Below are 20,691 nucleotides of genomic sequence, written 5' to 3'. Positions count from 1 at the left end.
GAGCCGGTTCATTTGGCTCACGACCTCAGCCTGTCTGCCTATCTCTCTGCGCACAGAAGCCAAGACAACACATTTACCCCCGGAGTTTTACGACTCGCCGGCATTCCATAGACTAAGCGAGAATGTGGATGGCAAAGCGGTGAAGACAGGAAGACTACAAATGAACCATCGTTGCTTGCAAATGTTTTAGCTGCAGTTACAAGCCATGTACACTCGATATCGTCTTTTGTGAATATTAAGTAGTCATGTGTTGAAATACATTGCTAATACTGTGAGGAAACAACACGTATATTAATGTCACTGGCTATCCATCAGATCCATTTGCTTGCTGTGGCTGTTATTTGCTAGCACCTCAATGCAGTTTTGAAGACGCCAACTTACTGTTCACTTCAACTCACAATTCCGTTTAAAATGCCCCTGGCATTAAAAGACACTGTAACTTTCTCACGGTAACTTTAAAGCTTAGACACTTCGAAGTGACACCTACACTGTGTACACGTCCACACACATTAATAAACACATACATACTATATGCACTCTTGAAAATAATAGTCATTACATACTATCCACAATGGATCAGGGGTGCACCCTAAACTCCACAAGCATTAAACACACTATATGCAAACACATACACACATGCACTTTCAGAATTCCTTTGTAGTAGGTTAGCTTATTTACCATTCTGTAATGGCCAAGATATAAAACTAACATTTTCTCCATAATGAGCCTACTGCTGCATGGACACACTGTACATATACAAAAAACTATACATATCCACTCACACAACACACATACACACTCTTTGGCCTTGCCGTGTTAACCATTCATCGGTGCCCAGCATTTTAAAGCTGCTATTCTTTCCGTGCTATACACACATGCATACACATACAACTGAAATCTAAAATCATCGCACTGTTACCACACATAAATAACACACCAAAAGCACTCCATGAATTAATGTATTGTTTTGGCTTTAAAAGGTTGCTTATCACTTTTTTAAGTGATACTTAAAACCTCTCTTTGTTGGAAGGATAGGGGTTTCTGCATAGACATATTCCTTAGATGTACATTGGTTGAATGTTCAGAAACTCAAACTTTTCTTAAAGTTTGAATTCCTGAAGTGGGTGATAAAACAATGGTCTCCACTGCTCACTGCATGCCTGGACTGGCTCAGGGAACTCAGAGGGTCCTGTTAAATCCTCTCCTCTTTTTACAACAAACCTACCAAGCCTCTTTTTCTCTGTACAAACCCCCCAAACTTTCCCCATCCCCCGACTATCTGTAGCCATCTCTCTCTCTCTCTCTCTCTCTCCCACCCCTCTCTCTCCATATTCACACCATTATTGCTTTTAAACTGCTCTGCATACACGTCTCCAGATTACTCTATGGTCTGTCTTCCATGTGCTCTTCAAATATTGTAACCCTATCCTGTTTCTTCTATATTTCTGCTCATCCATCCTTTCTTATTGTTCTGTACTGCTCAAGCTCTTAAAACTGCCTATCTAACCACAGTAATCATCCTTCTGAAACTCACACATACCATACAGACACACATCAGTTCAGTTTATTCAGTACTTTCAAACACATAGCACTAGATATAGTATATGCGCTGACTTTGTCATGACCTTGGCTTGACACAAGAACTGGAATTCACCAGACCAGGCAACATTTTTCCACTTTTTCTTCATTGTCCATTTTTTTGGATTGCAACTGCTATTGCTATGTCTTCTTGTTTTCAGTTGATAGAGAGAAATGGGACAAGTGTGATTGTCTGTTATTATGGGTCGTCTGTGATACCAGATGACTTGTGTTTTCTGCAATGCTGTTCTGCACTTCATCATTGCGCTGTGCCGTTATTCAGCTTTTATGTGATTTGCTCAAAAGCTTCCACAGTTCTTGATCCTCTCCTTTGACATTTCCCATGTACAAGCTGTTTTTGTCCACTGGGCTGCCTCTGACTGGATGTGCTTTGTCTGTTTTGTCAGTCACACTATTCTCTATAAACCACAGACATTGTCATGTGTGAAAAGGCTGGGAGAGCCATCGTTTCTGAGGTACTGAAACCAGCCTGCCTGACAGCAATGATAATACCACACACTCACATGTGGCCATGCCCAGGTGAACACTTACAGATTACGTCCTGATGTCTGCCCACCTGCTTTATGGCCCACAGTCATGTGACTGACCGTCTGTAGAAGAGATCCATTTTCATGAACAAGCTGCTGTACCTAATTAATTGGCCACCTGATTTATGCTCTACACAGCTATTTGTTATGTTGGATTTTGACAGGTGTTTAATCTTTTATGTGTACATGCCATCAGTTAAAGGAAATGCATTCCTGTGTTTGTTGGCATGGATTATGCTGGCATTTTGTTTTACTATTTTGAAGGTTCTGTTTTGAAGCATTTGCTTTTGTGTTCAAATTCCTATGGTTCTAACCAGTGGGGCTAAGGTTCTAACCAGTCTATTCCCACAGGACTAAAATCGAGGACAGAGTTGGGAAGGAGAGGCAGGCTGGGAAGAAAAATCAAGTTGCCACCAGGTAGATGTCATATGTTCTTTAGACATTAACAGAACTTGGAACACTTTTTAAATATTACACACTTTTTAAACAGCAAGAAAAATTCAAGGTTATTTGATCTCTTAACTGAAGTTGTGATCAGTAAGATAACTGTCACATTAGCTCAGGGGTTTTCAACCTTTTTCGACGTGCGTCCCACTCACTTTGTCTAAGTTTGAACTCGTACTCATATTATGTGTAGATTAAATTTATGTGTGGATTAAACTATGTTTTCAGACAATGGAGATTTTTACAGATGAACTTGATAAAATATGTTCAGTTAAAACATTAAGTGGAGTTTGTCACATGATTATGGAATGCAATAAGTATCATTAGTTAGCCAACCTCTACTGTGATATTCATACAGGAATTTTAATGAATTAAAATACCAATAGGTTTACAATTTACAATGCTGTGTAAGGTCAAAAACAACATTAATTTTTCACTTATATCTAGTGGTTTAATTTATTAGCTTTAGTTTTAATATAAGTATTAGCATTAGCACTGGCATTAGTATTAGTATATAATTAGTATTACCATTAGAAATAATATTAGCATAAGTATTAGTATTAGTAATAAATTAGCATAGGTATTAGTATTAGTATAAATATTATAATGCATGTTGGTGATGATGAAATAATAAAATACAGTCAAATAAGACTTTTTTTTTTTTTTTTTTGCAAAATCTACCCATCTGTTTATCCAAAATCTAAATATTTTATTTAAACAAATGCACACACACACGTTCCCTTTACTGCATCCTTTACATTTCTGCATTCTCTGTGTCTGGGGGGAAGGGCTGTCTAGATATAAGAGTGTGAGTGAAGGGGAGGAAGGGGAGCTGAAATATGAATATGAGGCGGCAGATAATGTGGAGACGAGGGGGTTTCATGATCCCTGCCAAGGTGGGAGAGACCACTGAGGCAAAATGGTGTCTCAGTGTCTCTCATTCAGTGTGAGAGAGAGAGAGGCTGAGACTGCAGCAGTTCCCATGGTAACAGAGCAGTGGAAATTGGGGTTAACTGAAACGAACACGTACAAATTCACTTACACACAAAGCTCTTCATCATTATCAATCATTTTAAAATACAAATAAATCCCATTGATTAATACTTCAGTATTGTTTGCTTCTTCTCTTTCCATTATTTTTTTTTACTCTGGTATTTCACCTCCCCCAAGTCCCCCTCTACTGAGTCTGTCATGGTATGACCCAGCCCACATAAGAAATCAGTCTCAATACGGCCCCCCTGCCAATGGTTGGAACATTCCACTTACTGCAGAGGGGAGTTTTATGTGTGTACCAAGAGACTGGTGCTCATTGTAGCAGAATTGCAGTGCACTGGACTGTATAGAGCAGGGTAGCATCCACACTGCCGATGAGGGTGGGGTCCGGCGGCACTGAAATCAAAAACACACGCAGATAGAAGAAGAAACAGGGATTGGGAGAGAAGAGGAGGGAGAGATTGCACCAGAAGAGGAATACAACAAGGGTAAGGGCGAAATTAAGAGGGTAGACAGAGAAATATGAGGAGGCCCAGAATGGTGGAGATGAACCATTACAGCTCTGTGGGCTTTTTTTTCCCCCTCACTCTCTTTCTCTGATCATCTCTTCATTTTCTCCATCACGTCCTTCATACTCATCTCTCACCATAACGCCTCTTTGTATCTCTGTCTCATCTCTCATTATTTGATTAACTGTTTGTTCTATATGTCTGAGGTATATGCTATCATTTGATGTTTAGGCAAATTAACTGTATCGCACGGAGGTGCCATGATAGTCATTCATTTTGTGTGGATGGCCCAGTTTCTTCTGCTTGCTCCTTCTCTAAATGATCTGTGTGTACTGTGAGACCGATAACATGGGGGGTATCATCAATTATATTTACATGTTGTTTGCTGGGATCAGAAATCTAAATGTAATATTTTGTCAAAGTCTTTATCAAATGGGAGATTTATAATATCAAGGGTATTATACTATATGTTAAAGGAGGCCAGAGGCTTTCACTGGTAATGGTGCTCATCGAAAACAAAATAACAGCTTAGATTCTAGAATATAAGTCAAGAATATTGTGGTGTAAATATTACTAATAACAAAAATGATCCCATTGAAAGCTTTGTGTGTAATCTGTTGAGCCATTTTCATCTGTGGACATGTGATAGCACATGTGCACAGATGAAAATCATTTGCGGCAAGAAATTATCTGTAAAATCTTAACGTGCAGCCAAGTGTGCAATCAATGTTGGAAGGACTTTGCTTGGCAAGGTGAAGCTTTTCGTTTTATAGGAAAGACAGCCTTTAGCAAGGAAGTGGTAAATGACACCAACAAAGGAGAGTGTCCCAGGAGAGGGGAAGAGGGGGGTGGAGGGGAGGGGGGGTGGAGTGGAGGAAGAGCAAAGAGAGGAGTGAGTAGTGGAAGGTCGGAGGAGAGTAATAATGCATCTCCATTCAAAATAGAAAGGGTACTTTAAACTGGAGTTGGTCCTAATAATTTCGCATGGAGGAACACTAACAAACAACCATAAGAAATAACCAGTGTTATCATGTATTTATACCTGAATTTAGTTGAACACATGCATAATTAATTATGCGTAATCTGTATTACATTGCTGTGGAATAGGAATAGATCGATCTTATTGTTGTGTTCATCTCTAATCCACTTCTGTTGATGCTAACTTATTTCATATATGTGGATATATGTGTGTGTTCGCGTGTGTATGACAGGATGAAAGGAGACACCCCTGTAAACAGCACCATGAGTGTAGGACAGGCAAGGAAGCTGGTGGAACAGCTGAAGATTGAGGCCAGTTTTTGTCGAATCAAGGTGAGACACACACAGTGCCAAATGTCATAAAAATATACACATCAGAATTTGATTTTAATGTGGAGTTTTTTGGGGGGTTGGATATTTTAAAATAGAGGTTATTTGGGGATATCTCATCACTCCACTTAATCGGTGTAACTGGAGAACTTCATTTCCTCTGTAAAAATAATGACGTGAGCCACCTCGACAAACTGCAGGGCATTTCTGTCTCTTTTGTGTATGCTGCTCACAATACAACTCTATGAAAAGTCTTAAAAAGGTTTTCCTGCCTGGTGTTGATACACAAAGAGAAGTTAAGCCTTTCTGTTGTTTGCTGTTTTCATCAGGTATCGAAGGCGGCCGCGGATCTAATGGCATACTGTGACGCTCATGCCTGTGAGGACCCCCTCATCACACCTGTGCCCACCTCAGAGAACCCCTTCAGAGAGAAGAAGTTCTTTTGTGCCCTGCTCTGAGGGCAAAGGTCAAAGAGGAATAGGATAAGAAATTTAGTTAAGATTTGTGTGTGGTCATCAAAAATTCAAAAAACACACACGCACACACATACATACACTACATAAGTACACACTAAATCTAACTGTATTTTCTTCCTAAATGGTTCCACCATTTCATCAACAATCTGGCCAAATGAAAAGTCCAAAATGGATATGACATTTCCACATACTCACACACTCACACACACACACTCACACACACACACACACACACACACACAACATGGGGGAAAGATACAAGCACAGTTTTTTTTAATCAATCAAATAAATTGAAATGTGATGGGTTGGGAGATAATTGTAGTGATTTTTAACTTTTACTACATGTTAAACATCATTCTTTACGAATATTAATTGGTCCTTATATTGTTGTTGTTATTATGATATATAAATTCTGTATATTTTGACTTCTTTTTTTTTAATGTTGGGTTTAGTTGTTGTCATGTATCAGTTAGTTTTCGTTACTGTATTTTGAAGGATTTTTGAAGACTCAGATGTGAAGATTGCAGATAGTGACCATCATCCATACATTTTTTATGTATATTGCACTGTAAAAGACAGTATACATTTAATCAGTTTACATTTAGTTTTTACTGGTATCGCATCCCTTGGCCCTAAATTTGTTGAAGTTTAAAATGATCAGATTAATGATAGTCAAATCAGTCAGTTCTGTTTAATGAACTGAATTTGACAAAATTGTCCTAACATATTTGAAAAACAGATTAAGATTTGATCAACTATATCACCACCGTATGAGTTTTTTTGTGTTATAATTTAATGCTAGGATTATAAAGGTTATTGTTTTAATTATTTAATTATTGCATACCCCGCTAATGACAAATATTTCAGTAAGGGTGGTCACTGTGTGTCCTGTTTTTGACAACAAATAGGAAGTGGAATATGTAACAATACAAGGAAAAACAGACAAGTGAAAAAAATAAAAATAAACACAACTCCCACAAACAGATAAATCTGTCTCTCATTTCAAACTTAACGTTCTGTCGGGTTCGATAAAAAGTACCGTCACATAACACCAATCGGTACCTTACAGCTACAATACTATCTCTTTAAGCAGAAGTGGCTATAGTAAGTGATATTCATCATTCATAATTCATATTTATAGATGCTCCCACTCTAACTCTATAGCTGCAACTACTGCTGTCCACTTCACCTTTACTAAAGCAGTATAACTTGCCGTATCTTAGCATATTGGGATATTGTTTGGGTAAGCTTAGAAGCACCAACCCATAATGTAGCACTGGACATTTGATCCACTGACAGAAATAAAAGAGAAACCGATACAAAATTTCTTTCCTGGACACACTGTAAATGCCAACATGTTGTGTACTGATATAACCATATGCATGCTTCTCAGGACCATAGATGATAATAGAAATAAGGCTAAGATGTCTCAAATGATTTATTTTATTTAAAGAATTAAACACATGACATGAAAGATGACACATGGGGAGGGAAACACACACATGCACACAGACACAGAAAAGAGAGACCACCTTCTTCACAGTCACACAAGTATGTTCACCAGTGTTTTATTCAAGTCATCCTTGATACCAGAATCTGCAAAGTTACAGAGACACGACAGCACTGCTTTAGGAGCTACACACAACACTGCATGAGAGCCGTGTGACATCTTTTCCTTCAATGGCTAATTTTTCTTTAGGAAACATTGACTTTTATTTAGCTTGAATAGTTTATCAAAATATGCAGCAGGTTAAGAATTAAAACCATTAAAACGGCCACAGAAAGGTGGAAGTATACCTCTAAATATATGAGTAATTCTGTTCTCTTAAATGAGGTCAAACTAAACCAAGTGAGGAGCCTACCATCCAAGTGGTGTACACAAAAGCCCAACAAAAGAACCTCAAAAAACAAACTGAGAAGACAAACCAACCTGTAAACAACAATAACAACAACAACAACAACAAAAAAGAGTAAAATACACCATTCCTGCTCCTCCACATCATATTATGAAAAAGAGGCACATGGTACAAGCATCCTTTGAATAATCCTAATGAATAAAAATTTGAGTGGACTCATAATGGGATGTGTCTGAGAGCAAGGATGCAGTTAGATTACTACCTTCACTCAAATAGTCTAAGTTTACATCAGCTCTCATCTTCATAAATGCAAGTATATGTATATATATACACACACACACGTGTGTGTAAGTGACACAAAGAGACAACAAACAGTTGGTATTTCTACAGGAAGGAGTCACACCACTCCTTCAAGCAGCCAAAACAGTCTCCCTGCTGTTTGGAATTTGCGCCACACGTATCCTTCAGCCATTCCCGAAAAAGCTCTTCATCTTTCTTCAACACCAGGAACTGGCCCAGTACCACATAAGCCTGTGGAGGCAACCGGGTGAGGAAAGTCAGAATGTAGGCAGAAACCAGATGGAACTAACATTCTGGGGGAATGCTGGGGAAAAAAATGACTGACCCTACTGCCACAAATGAGCATTCACTCATACAACAACGTATACAGTCTGGTCTTATATGTAATCAGGGCATTTAAACAGTCACTCAAATACCAAAGTGAACTATGAACTTCAGTCCAAACCTTGTCAAAGCCTTTCTCCTCCAATCTTTTGCCAAGGGCTTCACCTATACCAGCAAGAGCAAATACTGGCTTCTCCCCCATAGGCTCAGCCACAAAGTCCTTGTGTTTTTGTGATGTTGACGACATTGTTGCTTTGGCTGTAAGTTGTATGCAAGGCTTTTCTGCAAGGGGAAAAAAAAACAAGGCTGGTTTAATACATCATAAAAGTTGTTCTGTCTTACTTAACACTTCTATGTAGACAAATAAATCCCAATAAGATTGAGAAGATTCGATAAACTAGTTCTTCCAAAAAAAATAATTTTGTTGTGCTGACATTTTTCTGCTTAGTATTTTCTCACCTGGTGGCACCGTGAGTCTACAAAGAACTACTTGTTTGAAATCCTACATCAGTGTGTTAATTTATAACAAGTAAGCTCTAACTCATTCAGCACATGCCATTCGAATACTTCAACTCCGAAAGTGGGAGGGGGGGACCCTTCAAACGACGAACTAAACCAGTAACGGTCTGAATACGCTCGATTTTCCCCTCTGTGCATTGATCCTGCCGACCAGATTAGCCAGAGAACAGAAAAATGAAACTAAAAGTGTGCCCCGTAGCTACTTTCAGCTAGCTGCATGCACAGTAAGGAACTTCTGTATCATTTATCAACGTGCAGTTTTAAATTACGTATCTATTTCACATAGAGTAGTTGCTAAAAAGAAGTCTGAGATATTCTGTTGCTTTATCGGTTGGTCCGCTACACCGAACTATCCCTCGTTTAAGAACGACAGTATGAGACATCGACAGCTGCTAGGCTAATAAGACGCTCGCTAGCTTGGTTTCACTTACAATTAGTTGAAATCAGTGCTGCTGAGATTCTAATGGAGTTTACCTCCATATTCCTGAATTTTCAGTACTGCAAGGCACTCTGCTGAGGACATCAGCGTTTGTATCCAAATACTGATGTACCCGGTATAAATGAAACAAAGAAACTTACCTCTTAACAGTAAATGACTTGAAATTCCTCTGTCCCAACCGATGTGCCGCTACCCACCACTTGTGTTCAAAGTTCCAGCACAACTTCCTGTTCCCGCCGTTACCCTATTTCCGCTTCCACATGCTTTCCAAAAGGGGGTGGGTCATAGCTGCTCTCCAGGCAGCGCGCACGCATCCACCCCCCACCACACACACACACACACACGCGCGCGCAGTTCAGTTGTACAGCTTCTTCGCTATGGTAATTCAGCGAATTAGACAGAGGGTGGCGATAGAGGATTCATGCAGAAAGTGATAATTTCGAAAAACTGCTGGTATTACAGCACTCAAGGCTATGTAAATGTATGATTTTGAGAACTGATAACTCTAGCTCATATACATCTGCTCCTTCCTTGTCAAACTCTTGACTACTGTCAATCCTGAAACCTATAACTGACTTTGACCTAATGATGGCCCAGATTCGTAGCTGCCTTCCTGACATAAGAATTTTTTTCACCTCCTCCCTCCATTTAGGCCTAAATCGCTACAACTCTTGAAGACATGTGCCTAACTCCCACTGTGTCTGCACTTACACATTTCCTGAGATGTATCTAAATGTATCTAATTTCCATGAGATCCTTTTCTCCTTACTCCCTCAAATAAACTATTCTAAACCTATGCTCTAACAACAGGCTGTCAGCCAGAGGATGGTAGGTTCCCTCAGGGTTTTGTGCCTTGGTGTCTCCTGAGATTTCCTCCAGTTAGGTTGAGAGAATTTTGTTTGTTTGTTTGTTTGTTTTTTACTTAACACTACTGTCTCAGACTTACTATTTCCACAAAGTATGCATGTCGGAGTTGATGTGAAACTGTAGCATCAGTGACAAATTCACATTCTGCCTCTGTCATTGCGTTTGCTCTACAAAACTTTTTCCCAGATGTGAAATGCAGGTCTTCCGTTCTTCTTTACATTAGCAAGCCAGTGTTGGTAAACAGTTAATATAACTAATAATTTCTTTATTGAAACATTGTCAAAACTGACACTATACCCACAATGTTCCAACTGCATGGATCATTTCCTTACAAAGGTGATGATTTTAATGTGTCATATCCTACATTAAAAGAAAACATTTATTTTTAAAACATGGCAAACTGCAGATGACAAAACATTACAATCTATCACCCGTGACTGTTTATTCCATATAGCCTCCATGACATTTGGTACACTTTAAGCGTTATTAACTTGAAGTTCCATTAGTATACAAACAACCTAAAATTAAAGTACTGGCAATTGACATCAGCCAGTGTTGGCCCATAAGGAAAAAAATTTAGTAGCTTGAATGAAAGTCAAACTGGATCTGGAATAAAACTTGCCTTCAACTCCAAAAACAAAACCAAGCATAAAGAAAAAACACATTCAGCACACATTAATCCAGATGACACTGAACCCACACAGTTCTTCAGTATCGGTGTTTAATTTTAAATTGATGCAACGCAGTCTACTCAGACAAAAAAACACAGAGAAGCCTTCAGCTGAAGAAAAAAAAATTTAGCAAAAATTACAAGTCAAAACTTTTATTTAAAGGAAATAACAATGTTCAGTACATACACCGTTAGCATCTATTTGACTTTAATAAATTCAAAAACCACTTAAAAATGTCAGACAGTGTTCCTATACACAGTTCCTCAGATCTGAGATCTTCTTGTATCAGCCTCAGAAGTTCAGTCTTGAGTGACATCTATTTCGTAATGGTATTTCTGTCAAAAGAACAAATTCGCCAATGTTAGGAGCCAATAAATGAAATTTTAGGAAAACCAGTTTGTTTGGTCTGTTTATTGGTCTGAAGGTTAGTGGTGATGTATGGGGAATTCTTTATTCAGTTTTGATCTTCCTCAAGATGTTTTATGAGCTCAAATAAGCAGGCACCCTATCTGACTCAAACCTTCCTAAAGGTGGTTCACAATTAGTGACAAAACAAACTACCAAAGCCAAGCACTTAATAAGATCAGTGAACCACTTGAAGAGGAGCAAACTAGGATTGGAGATGAAGCACAACATCTAGTCTTGGAAAGGTTTGGACTCAGACATTGGACTGAAAATTTATGAAAACAGTTAAAAAGGAATGAACCAGGAATGATTCCCTTTATGGCGAAAAGAGTGGGGGAACAAAAAAAAAAAAAAAACTCACGCGTTCATGCTCTTTCCGCTGCCACTCAAAACGATGTAGGGCGTTTTCTGAGATTTCTGTTTCTCCTGAAGAAGGGCCACTGTTCCCAGTGGAGTGTCACTGCTGCTCATTTTCTTCAGAAGCTGAGAAAGACAAACAGATAAGACACTCCATTAAACTATATTTACCACAGCGAGACCATAATCCTAATCTCAAATCACACCAACATACCGCCTCTTCCTCCAATTTCTTCATCCTCCTCTCCGTCTTCATCTTTCCGGAACCTTTCCCGTGGAAGCGATGAGACAGTTGGCGGAAAGCCTTTGGGAACAGAGACGTTAGTTAGAACAGGGCATCTCAGAAACCCCCGAGTCGGGTAACGACAGTGATGATATTTTTCAAACAGCTTGAGAAATGCCCAAAAACACAAGGCTGGTGAACCCTCACCTCTTTGGGGGTCAGCTTGCGCCCAGACTCATCCACGTACTCGATCTTGACGTCGGGCTTGTAGCTATCCTTTTCTTTGAACTCCTGTGTGAAGCCTCTGTACTCTTCTCTCCTGCTGTATTTATCATCTATCGTCCTGTGTGGAGGGCAAGCAGACAGAGAATGAGTGGAAAAGAGGAATGACCAAAAAACCCCCCAAAAAACCCAAAGAGATCTAAATAACGTGCTACTTTAACACATTCGACTTAGATGAATTTGTCTAAGTCTGCTCGGATTCCCTCCTCTTTGTACTTTACTCGCTTCACTGGCTTTCCACTCTGAACTGGAGGAACCATGACACTAATGACCTAGACTGGGCATAACACGACTACTGCACGCCCTGTTTACATTTTCAAATCTTTAAAGGTCCAGTTTGACTACAAACAGAGAGAAAATACTAATTGCTTTGTTGTTTTATAAGGCTTCAGTCACTCACATCTTGTCCTCGATACAGTAGTTATCATTGTGCAAAGTTCCTTTAGGGGCTCGAACACGAGCGACCTTCTGAACCTGAGTGTCCAGCAGTCCTGTCAACAAGAGAGTTTAACTGAGTCATCGCAGTTCTCCTGATACAAAACTCAAAACACTGAAACAAACCACCTGAACGCTCAATAACAGATTCACCTAAACTGCTATATGAATGTAATCACTCACCTTTATTCTTGCAGAGTAGCAGAGCAGCAGCGAGACCAGAGTTAACGATAGGCTCTTCATCCAGAATAGTGGTGGAGGCGGTGGAGAACTAAAAGGCCCCCCAGGATCGGATGAAGAGAAAAGTACAGAATATTATGTAACCAGCTAGGCTCAACATTGAACAATGCACTAACGGATAGGCTTAATGACTGACAGTCAAGCACTGCAGAAGCCAACCTGTCTGGGAAGGACAGAAGAATCTGCTGTGTCAAATGATCTTGATTTGCATATTTTGTAGTAATTGCTGGTTTTAAGTATGACTGTCTTTTGATTATCAATAGACGTAATTGACTTGGTCAGTAGTTTTATGTGTCTCTGTATTCTCAGCTGTTTTCATTTGCAGTTGTATGGGCTATAGCATTACTGAGAAATATGGATGTAATGAGTGATGTGGGTTAGCAGATTATAACAAACTCACATCGGGTTGTTTTTGCTCTTCGTCCAGGTTGACCATGCTCCATCCCACGTTTTCGTCCATGTCTGAGTCAGAGCTCCGTTCTCCCTCTCTCTCATCTTCCTTCTCGAAATCCTGAACAAAACAACATCTGCTTTAACGACGAGTCACCACAAATAGTCACGGCTTGAGAGACAGAAAACTGCAGCGGCCATGATCCCGTGGCTGTTTCTCACACGCACCATGATGTCCTCCTGATCCTCTCGGTTTCCTGACAGGCCGTAGGTGGGGATATCCCCGAGGGTGCGGCAGAATTCGGACGTGGCGTTGAACACGATATTGTTCTTCTTGTCGAGATCATCCTCTTCGCTACCTCCCGCCATGGGCCCGAGCACTTTTAACTGGTCCACCACCTGATACAAACACACACAAGCAACAAGTAAACACCCCCGAGAGTAAACACACCAGTGTTGGAACTGGATTGGTTTGAACTTGGGACTTTTTGTGCTAGGTTGGTGGAGACTGGAACCACAGGGCAGGAAAACTAGAGCCGTTTTCACATATGCACTACGGACTATGTCTGCAGAATCAGGTTCGCGTTTTGTCAGAAGTTGCCCTTTCACACATGTAGCACACAACAGGAGACTGTCAGTGTCAGACTTGCTCTCACCTACTCGAAATACTCTGTTTGGTTTAGGCGAGGGGTGGTACCTGGGTAGAGCGTGCAGGAGGCAGGACATGACACAAAAAGTATGCTGCGAAAATCACAGCGTTTTGTTTACAACACATCGAAAAAGGCAGACGAGGCTACCGACTTTTGTCTGATGATTTCAACGTTGGCCCTTACCGATAGAAGTTCCAAAATCTCGTTGTCTCTCCTGTTAAGACATTTTCGTTGGCGTCTTTGTGTAAATGACCCTTCTTCTTTACCCTCAGATGTTTGTATTCTTCTGGTTTCGCACCAGTCGCATGTTAGAAACAGCATCAACACGCCCATGTGCTGGCTGTGCATTCTCCAGACTATAATCCACTCTATTCGCACATAGACCCAAACGAAGAGAAAACGGAGTTTGTACTAGGGGGCTAGTAGAATAAAGTCCGTTTAGAATCCGATTCGGCTGGTTCGGACATTTGCATTCACACATGCAGCCCCTCCGGATAGAATCTAGATTATTTTAGGGTTGCAGTTCATGTGTGAAAGGGGTTTAAGTTTACAGTACGCTCTACCATTAGTCCCTTTGTTCTGCATAGAATTCGGCCTGGACTTGGGTCGTCAGCTCACATTTCTTCTGTGGGATCCTTATGAGATGACAGTGAGAGATAGAGGGAGAGAGAGAGGGAGAGACAGAGAGAAAGGGAGAGGGAAGGGGGGAGGCAGGGAGAGAGAGGGAGAGGGAGAGAGGGAGGGGGAGGGAGAGGGAGAGGGAGAGACGGAGGGGGGGGAGGGAGGGAGGGAGGGAGGGAGAGAGAGACGGAGGGAGAGAGAGAGGGAGGGAGAGAGAGAGGGAGGGAGAGAGAAGACTGGTGCTGACCTTCTCAGCCGAGTCTTTGAGCAGCTGTTTCTGTCTGAGTTTCCTCTGTTTCTCCAGCTGTTTCTGCAGCTCCTGCTCAGCCTCGTCCTCCTCCACCATCACAGGCTCCGGGGGAGTAAACTCCTCTGGAGGAGACAGAACAGGGGAGAGACATAACAGGAAGAAGAGAAGAGAAGAGAAGAGAAGAGAAGAGAAGAGAAGAGAAGAGAAGAGAAGAGAAGGCTTGCCATCAATGATCACATCTCAGAGATGGGAGACTGATCAGTCAGCATCACCACGTTTGCTGCGTCAAGCTCCAAACGCCACGAATGAAGGATCTGACGTACCGTCGTCACTGATGTCCATGTCGGCCATCCTGATGTCATCTGACTGCTGAGGAACATCCACCGCCGGGACGGCGCTGTTAGACTCCACCACAGCTTCCCCCTCCTGTACCTCTTCATCCAACTCTCTTTTGCCCCGCCCACGAGACCTTAGGAATGGGGGGGGGGGGGTTAGATTTGACTATGGGAGCATCACAATAGGACAGGAATAAACTTCTGCAGGAACTTCTGCACAGTCATGAGAAGAAGGGATTGAGCATTCCTGGTTTAGACAGTCATTTAAAAAGTGAGAGAGAGACAGAGAGAGAAAGAGAGAGAGAGAGACGGAGCAGGAGAGAAAGAAATAGGACAGTGCTCTCCTGGGACTCCATAGCACTGTACATTTTAGATCTTTCAATGATCTCTGACACACCTTAGGAAAGTAATTATTCCAAGTGGAGTAGACAGAGACTTAAACTGTGCAGAGCTGTGGGCCTTCAGGAACAGCACTGGGAACAGGACTGGGAACAGCACTGGTCGAAGGGGGCAGGATTCAGCGACCCTGCCGTCAGGGGAGCAGCAGGTGTGATAGAAAGGGGAGGTGTCTCACCTGGAGCCAAAGTCTGAGCTACGAGTGTCGTCCTCTAGCAGGTCTGCTGCAGTCACAGTTTTCTCCTTCTTTCTAATCTTCTTCACTCGCCGCTTAGTCTTTTTAAAGCCCACCTGTTCACACACACACACACACACACAGGAGTGTAAAAAAAAAAACAAAAAACAGCTGATCAGCAAAAAAAAAAAGAAAACAGCTATAGGAAAGCACAAGGCAATTGAACTCATTAGTTCCAAACACACCGTGGTGAGACACTGATTCTACCTTGCATTACATGCGGTATTCACAATTCAAACACCATCACACCACTCAGCCACACAATGCTTCATTCTATCTCCGACACACTCATTTGAACATACACGCCCACACACACACTCACCATTTCCTGCGGTGTGTAGTACTCGGTGGCCAGTGTGAGAGCAGGCATCTCCAGAGACTGGGCCTGATTGCGTAGGGTGTCTCTGATGGCCTGGAGTTCCCTCTCCCTCTCTCCCCCCACATACCCCCCTGTGCCCAGCCTGAAACTCTTCTTCTTCTCCCCGTCAATCTCCTCGTCATATTTAGACAGCACCGACCGCGGCTTGAACTAGAAGACAAGCGTGAGGACGGAACAAGGACAAAATGAAACCGTTAAATTGAGGAGGGGGGGTGGGGGGGGGGGGGGGGGGGGGCGGTGTTTCAACACCTACAAAACTCTAGACTGAGGTGAAATATTAGGTCTGTGTTTTGAGTGACGATGAGAAAATTACTGTGAGAGAGAGAGAGCACGCGAAAGGAAAAGGGGAGAAAAAAACCCAAAGACAAATCTGGAAGACCGGCCTACAAACGTACCGTCGCCATGTCGTCGATGCTCTCTTCTTCCTCGTAGGGTTTGTAGTCAGGCTTCTTCTTCTTCAGCTCCACATTTTTCTCTGCTTTCTCTCTGTCCACCAGGTTCACATTCACCAGGACGTCTTCACTCTCCTCCAGCACACCTGAGACAAGAAGAACACGCGTGAAATACTTAAGCCACAGGGGAGCCGTAGTGTAGCAAGTAGTAGGTGTAGTCAGTTGAATTCCTAAATGTCGCTGTCAGTACAAATGCCTATCAGTAAATTTGATCCAATACATGTGACAGTGGAGGCCACACTGCACAGGTCTCTGTGTAAAGCGTATAACTGGTGCAAGCTCGCATTGAGTGATGTGGTGAACAGTAACTTAGATGTACGGTATAAAAGGAATACAGAGGATGGTATAAATGATGAATCTAAAATGTTGTGTCAGTGTGTGTAGACGCTGTTACAGACGCTCTGTTTGCAACAGCCGTGATGAGGATGTGGAAATGCACTGGTAAAGCCAAAGCTAAGGAATAAAATCACTTCTGATGTCGGATGGATGGAATCTTTAAGTATCTTTTAAAGTTCCTATCACATTTTGAAGTCTGAACAGAGTTTGATCATAATGAGTTAAAGCCATCATCCCTGATACGCAAGGCATATCCACGCTATCCTACACTCACCTTTGTCCTCCAGGGTCAGAATTAGCGTCTCGCCCTCTTTGAAAGACTCCATCTTGTGCTGCACCGAGAGTCCTCTCAGGTCCCGAGAACCGTAAGCCTCCTACAGCCATCAGGACAAAACCGTTATCACAACAGCTGCACCCTGAGCGTTTACCATCTAAAGCCTTACCAGCAAATACACACACACACACACACACACACACACAGAGAAAGGCTCTTTTACAGGGCACAACTACTAAAAGCACAACTTAAACGCTTGCTTTATTGAAACTTGTTCTGTTACATGGGACATTCTGAGAAATTAGGAGCTCAGAGGTTTTGGACAGAAAACGGAAAGAGAAAATTGTCCTCACCCCTTTCTGCTGTGCAAACTCCTGCTCCACCAGATTACTCACACCAAACTCTTCATCCATCTCTTCCAGAAGCTTGGCCTAGTGAAGAGGGAGACACAGTGGCATGAGCATAAACCAGATCATCAAAAACAGACAAACAGCAGACTCTCCAAACATCTTCAGCTCTGGACCTCAGTTGTGCTCTGACTTATGCTCCCGTTTCTGTTAGTCTTACTCGTTTCTCTGCCATCTCTTTCTCCTTGGCCATCTTACGGCTCCTCTCCACCCAGGCAGCAGTGTCATCCAGCCAAGGGTCCTCTTCAGCAAGCAACTTCACCTTCCTAAAAGAGAGAGAGAGAGAGAGAGACTTCAGTGATCTCCATGTTTCCAGTACAGTAGCTTATAATCCATAAAGGAAAAAGAGGCAACTATTGAGCACAAGGCTCTTAAACTGTAGAATGTTTGTGCTTAACATTTCATAGTGGATGGTTCTCCACTGTTTGGCGTGTGTTCCTACCCTAGTGTCATAGTGGACGGTTCTCCACTGTTTGAAATGTGTTCCTACCCTAGTTTCATAGTGCATGGTTCTCCACTGTTTGGTGTGTTTGGCATGTATTCCTACCCTAGTTTCATAGTGGATGGTACCCTAGTTTCATAGTGGATGGTACCCTAGTTTCATAGTGGATGGTACCCTAGTTTCATAGTGGATGGTACCCTAGTTTCATAGTGGATAGTACCCTAGTTTCATAGTGGATGGTTCTCCACTGTTCGGCGTATGTTCCTACCCCAGTTTCTGATTAAGCAGGCGTTTCTCTTTGACAGCGGCCAGTTTCTCTCTCATTTCCTGTTGCTGTCTGATATGAATTGGGTTCACTGTCTCTGCCAGCAAGGGCTCCTCCTTCGTACCTGCCTCTGTAGAACATAAAGAAAAGAACAAAACAAACAAACAAACAAGACTTCATGAAATTCACAAACTTGCTGTTTTAAATGATTTGCCAATTTGTACTGACACTCTGTTCATCCTACATAACTTACTATGAGATTTCATCTTCACACACACACACAAAAAAGTCTCACCTTTCTTGGTCTCATTCAGATCCAGTGGCTTCAACCCCAGTTTGGCCCTCAACTTACTACAAAGGGGAGAGAGGGGGAGAGAGAGAGAGAGAGAGAGAGAGAGAGAGAGGGAGGAAAAGAAGACTCAGTGTTTATAACGTGGGGGGGGGGGTATCATTTCCTTAAACTCAAACACGGCAGATCAGTAAAAACAACGTGTTGCTATTATTCATGCTGAGTTGTGTGAGTTGGTACTTCCTTAAGTTTCTTTGTCTTAAAGCCCAACAGAGTTTACTCATGCCACTGTCAACTTTGGTTTATTCACTGGGTCCAGTATTTCATAAGGCTCTGCTCTGTGACAGAGCTTGTTGTAACATCGTCACACACATAAAAATGACTGAAATCAAATCACTTACTTGGTCTCCTCAATACTGAGTGAAGCATCTCCACCTGCAGATTTTGGACCAGCATCTAATAAGATAAAAACATTAAGAGTGAACCACTGGGAATATTTGTTAGAGGATTTAGTTACAAACATTGCTCTTATTTTGAAAAGCCGGATATTCGCACGAGACTATACTGTTAGTACGACAGAGGCAGCCTGAATTCGATTTCCCGTCAATAACCATCAAACTACTGATGTCAATGCGACATTTTCAGCGACAAGTATACGTCTAGTCTGTTGTGCTGAAACATAAGTGATTCTTAAAAGAAGTACACATAGTAACACGCTGGATAGGGAAAAACGTCAACGAACAGCCATATAAAAAGACAACATTTCAGAGACAAAGATTGTGGATATAATGTTATATTTTATTTTCGATAACCTCGGACTTATAGGAGGGGGGAAATTACTGTCTAGATGATTTTAAAGTCAAGTATATGATTAGACACAAAAGACCGATTTTGTCTTCTTTACTGGCGATATTTAACACACAGATGCTCAAACCCCTGTTATCGGTCTTACCGTTGTTCTCTTCCAATGTCGGATCGGGTTTCTCCTTCTTCACTCGCGGCTCCCCAGTAGATTTCTCGCCTTTACCTCGGCTGTCTTTCTCCGATCCGCGGCTAGCTCTCTCTCTAGACCGAGATCTTTTCCTTTTCTCTTTCTCGCGGGTTCCATCACGCTCTTTATCCCTTTCCCGATCCTTGTGACGGTGTTTCTTATGCTCTTTGTGGCGGTCCTCTGCATCTCGATCTCTGTCCTTCTCCTTGTGTTTCTTAGATGAACCCATGTTCTGCTTCAACTGAAAGCTAAGTGGCAACAGCTATATCAAATAGGTGGTCAAAAGTGGCTACCAACCCGAGTACGGTTCTATATCTGTCAGCTAGCGTGAACAGAAATAGCTACTTGTCACACCATGCTTTGTTTTTAGATCGGGCACACTGGTTTGCACGAAAATTTCGCAGTGATAAAAAAAATACACGCTAAATTGTCTTTAATGGCTTCCAATCAGCGTCAACAACATCGCATCGCAAACGCACACACTCTTTGGCCTCTCCGAAAATTAAATTATTTCCGGGTGTAATCTTGCATCAACGCAGTTGGTATACTGCGACCTGGTGGTACGGCGTGCAGCTGCCACGGGAAACAAATTGGAACCTTTACAGATTTCAAATGTGTATTTGACATATAATACATAACATTTCAGCAGTTCGGTTCGAAGTGGATTGTGTGTTATCAAGACACTGTACGAATGTGTACATAAATAGAACTCCTTTATTTCAAAGTTGTTCATACAGGAAAATGCATTAAGCATCATTTGATACAGTACTTGTGGTAGCAGCTGACTCCTTGTATTGACTACAGGAACACATGGAATAGCCTACAAGAAAATTAATATTACATGATTTTGTGTGGAAAGAGTGAAATAATTATGGGGACAATTAAAACGATTAAAACAGTGTTGATGACAAACGTTTTGAATTCTGACATTCAATTTGAGGGTTTCAAAGCAACATCCAGAGAAAACTATGTTCAAAAGTTCAATGAAAATGTCAATCTTAACATGTAAGATTTCATGTAGCTGATGAATTCATACTAAAAACTCACCAAAAATAAACATAGTTAAAACTCACTAAAAATTACAATAAAAGGGCACTGGATAATAAAACTGAAACTATAAAATCATACAATCACACTATGATGAAAAAAAAAGTTTACCAGTTAATGTGCATCGACTAGTGTCTAAATCACAGAGAAAAATACCA

General features: G+C 41.5%; 3 protein-coding genes across 3 annotated transcripts; 1 reads left to right on the top strand and 2 right to left on the bottom strand.

Moving 5' to 3' along the window:
• Positions 1–5,284: 5,284 nt before the first annotated feature.
• On the top strand, positions 5,285–5,838 carry gng3 (guanine nucleotide binding protein (G protein), gamma 3). Its single transcript, XM_030782142.1, has 2 exons — positions 5,285–5,383; positions 5,710–5,838. Exons 1-2 carry the CDS (start codon positions 5,285–5,287, stop codon positions 5,836–5,838), a joined length of 228 nt encoding a protein of 75 aa, XP_030638002.1.
• A 1,539-nt stretch (positions 5,839–7,377) lies between these two features.
• On the bottom strand, positions 7,378–9,510 carry banf1 (barrier to autointegration nuclear assembly factor 1). Its single transcript, XM_030782107.1, has 3 exons — positions 9,435–9,510; positions 8,458–8,618; positions 7,378–8,243 (listed from the first exon to the last, which is right to left on the bottom strand). The coding sequence occupies exons 2-3, from the start codon at positions 8,581–8,583 to the stop codon at positions 8,097–8,099; spliced, it is 273 nt and encodes a 90-aa protein (XP_030637967.1). The 5' UTR covers positions 8,584–8,618; positions 9,435–9,510; the 3' UTR covers positions 7,378–8,096.
• Positions 9,511–10,865: 1,355 nt separating this feature from the next.
• On the bottom strand, positions 10,866–19,952 carry sart1 (spliceosome associated factor 1, recruiter of U4/U6.U5 tri-snRNP). The gene is made up of 20 exons (XM_030781954.1): positions 19,448–19,952; positions 18,897–18,951; positions 18,502–18,557; positions 18,210–18,336; positions 17,660–17,765; positions 17,446–17,523; positions 17,093–17,192; positions 16,426–16,568; positions 15,974–16,180; positions 15,595–15,707; positions 15,009–15,154; positions 14,683–14,807; positions 13,393–13,563; positions 13,175–13,285; positions 12,718–12,805; positions 12,500–12,590; positions 12,025–12,160; positions 11,809–11,898; positions 11,599–11,720; positions 10,866–11,167 (listed from the first exon to the last, which is right to left on the bottom strand). The coding sequence occupies exons 1-20, from the start codon at positions 19,713–19,715 to the stop codon at positions 11,149–11,151; spliced, it is 2,352 nt and encodes a 783-aa protein (XP_030637814.1). The 5' UTR covers positions 19,716–19,952; the 3' UTR covers positions 10,866–11,148.
• Between the last annotated feature and the right edge of the window lie 739 nt (positions 19,953–20,691).

This window comes from Chanos chanos, chromosome 8, assembly GCF_902362185.1.
Source record: "Chanos chanos chromosome 8, fChaCha1.1, whole genome shotgun sequence".
Lineage (NCBI taxonomy): Eukaryota > Metazoa > Chordata > Actinopteri > Gonorynchiformes > Chanidae > Chanos > Chanos chanos.
This window is presented reverse-complemented; position numbering and strand designations above follow the sequence as displayed.

Coding starts and splice junctions, on each gene's coding strand:
- gng3 (XM_030782142.1), top strand. CDS start 5,285: ATGAAAGGAGACACCCCTGTAAACAGCACCATGAGTGTAGGACAGGCA. Junction 5,384..5,709: donor CCAGTTTTTGTCGAATCAAG/GTGAGACACACA, acceptor TGTTTTCATCAG/GTATCGAAGGCGGCCGCGGA.
- sart1 (XM_030781954.1), bottom strand. CDS start 19,715: ATGGGTTCATCTAAGAAACACAAGGAGAAGGACAGAGATCGAGATGCA. Junction 18,558..18,896: donor CTCAGTATTGAGGAGACCAA/GTAAGTGATTTG, acceptor TCCCCTTTGTAG/TAAGTTGAGGGCCAAACTGG. Junction 11,899..12,024: donor GCAAGCTGACCCCCAAAGAG/GTGAGGGTTCAC, acceptor CTGTTCCCAAAG/GCTTTCCGCCAACTGTCTCA.
- banf1 (XM_030782107.1), bottom strand. CDS start 8,583: ATGTCGTCAACATCACAAAAACACAAGGACTTTGTGGCTGAGCCTATG. Junction 8,244..8,457: donor AGGAGAAAGGCTTTGACAAG/GTTTGGACTGAA, acceptor TTGCCTCCACAG/GCTTATGTGGTACTGGGCCA.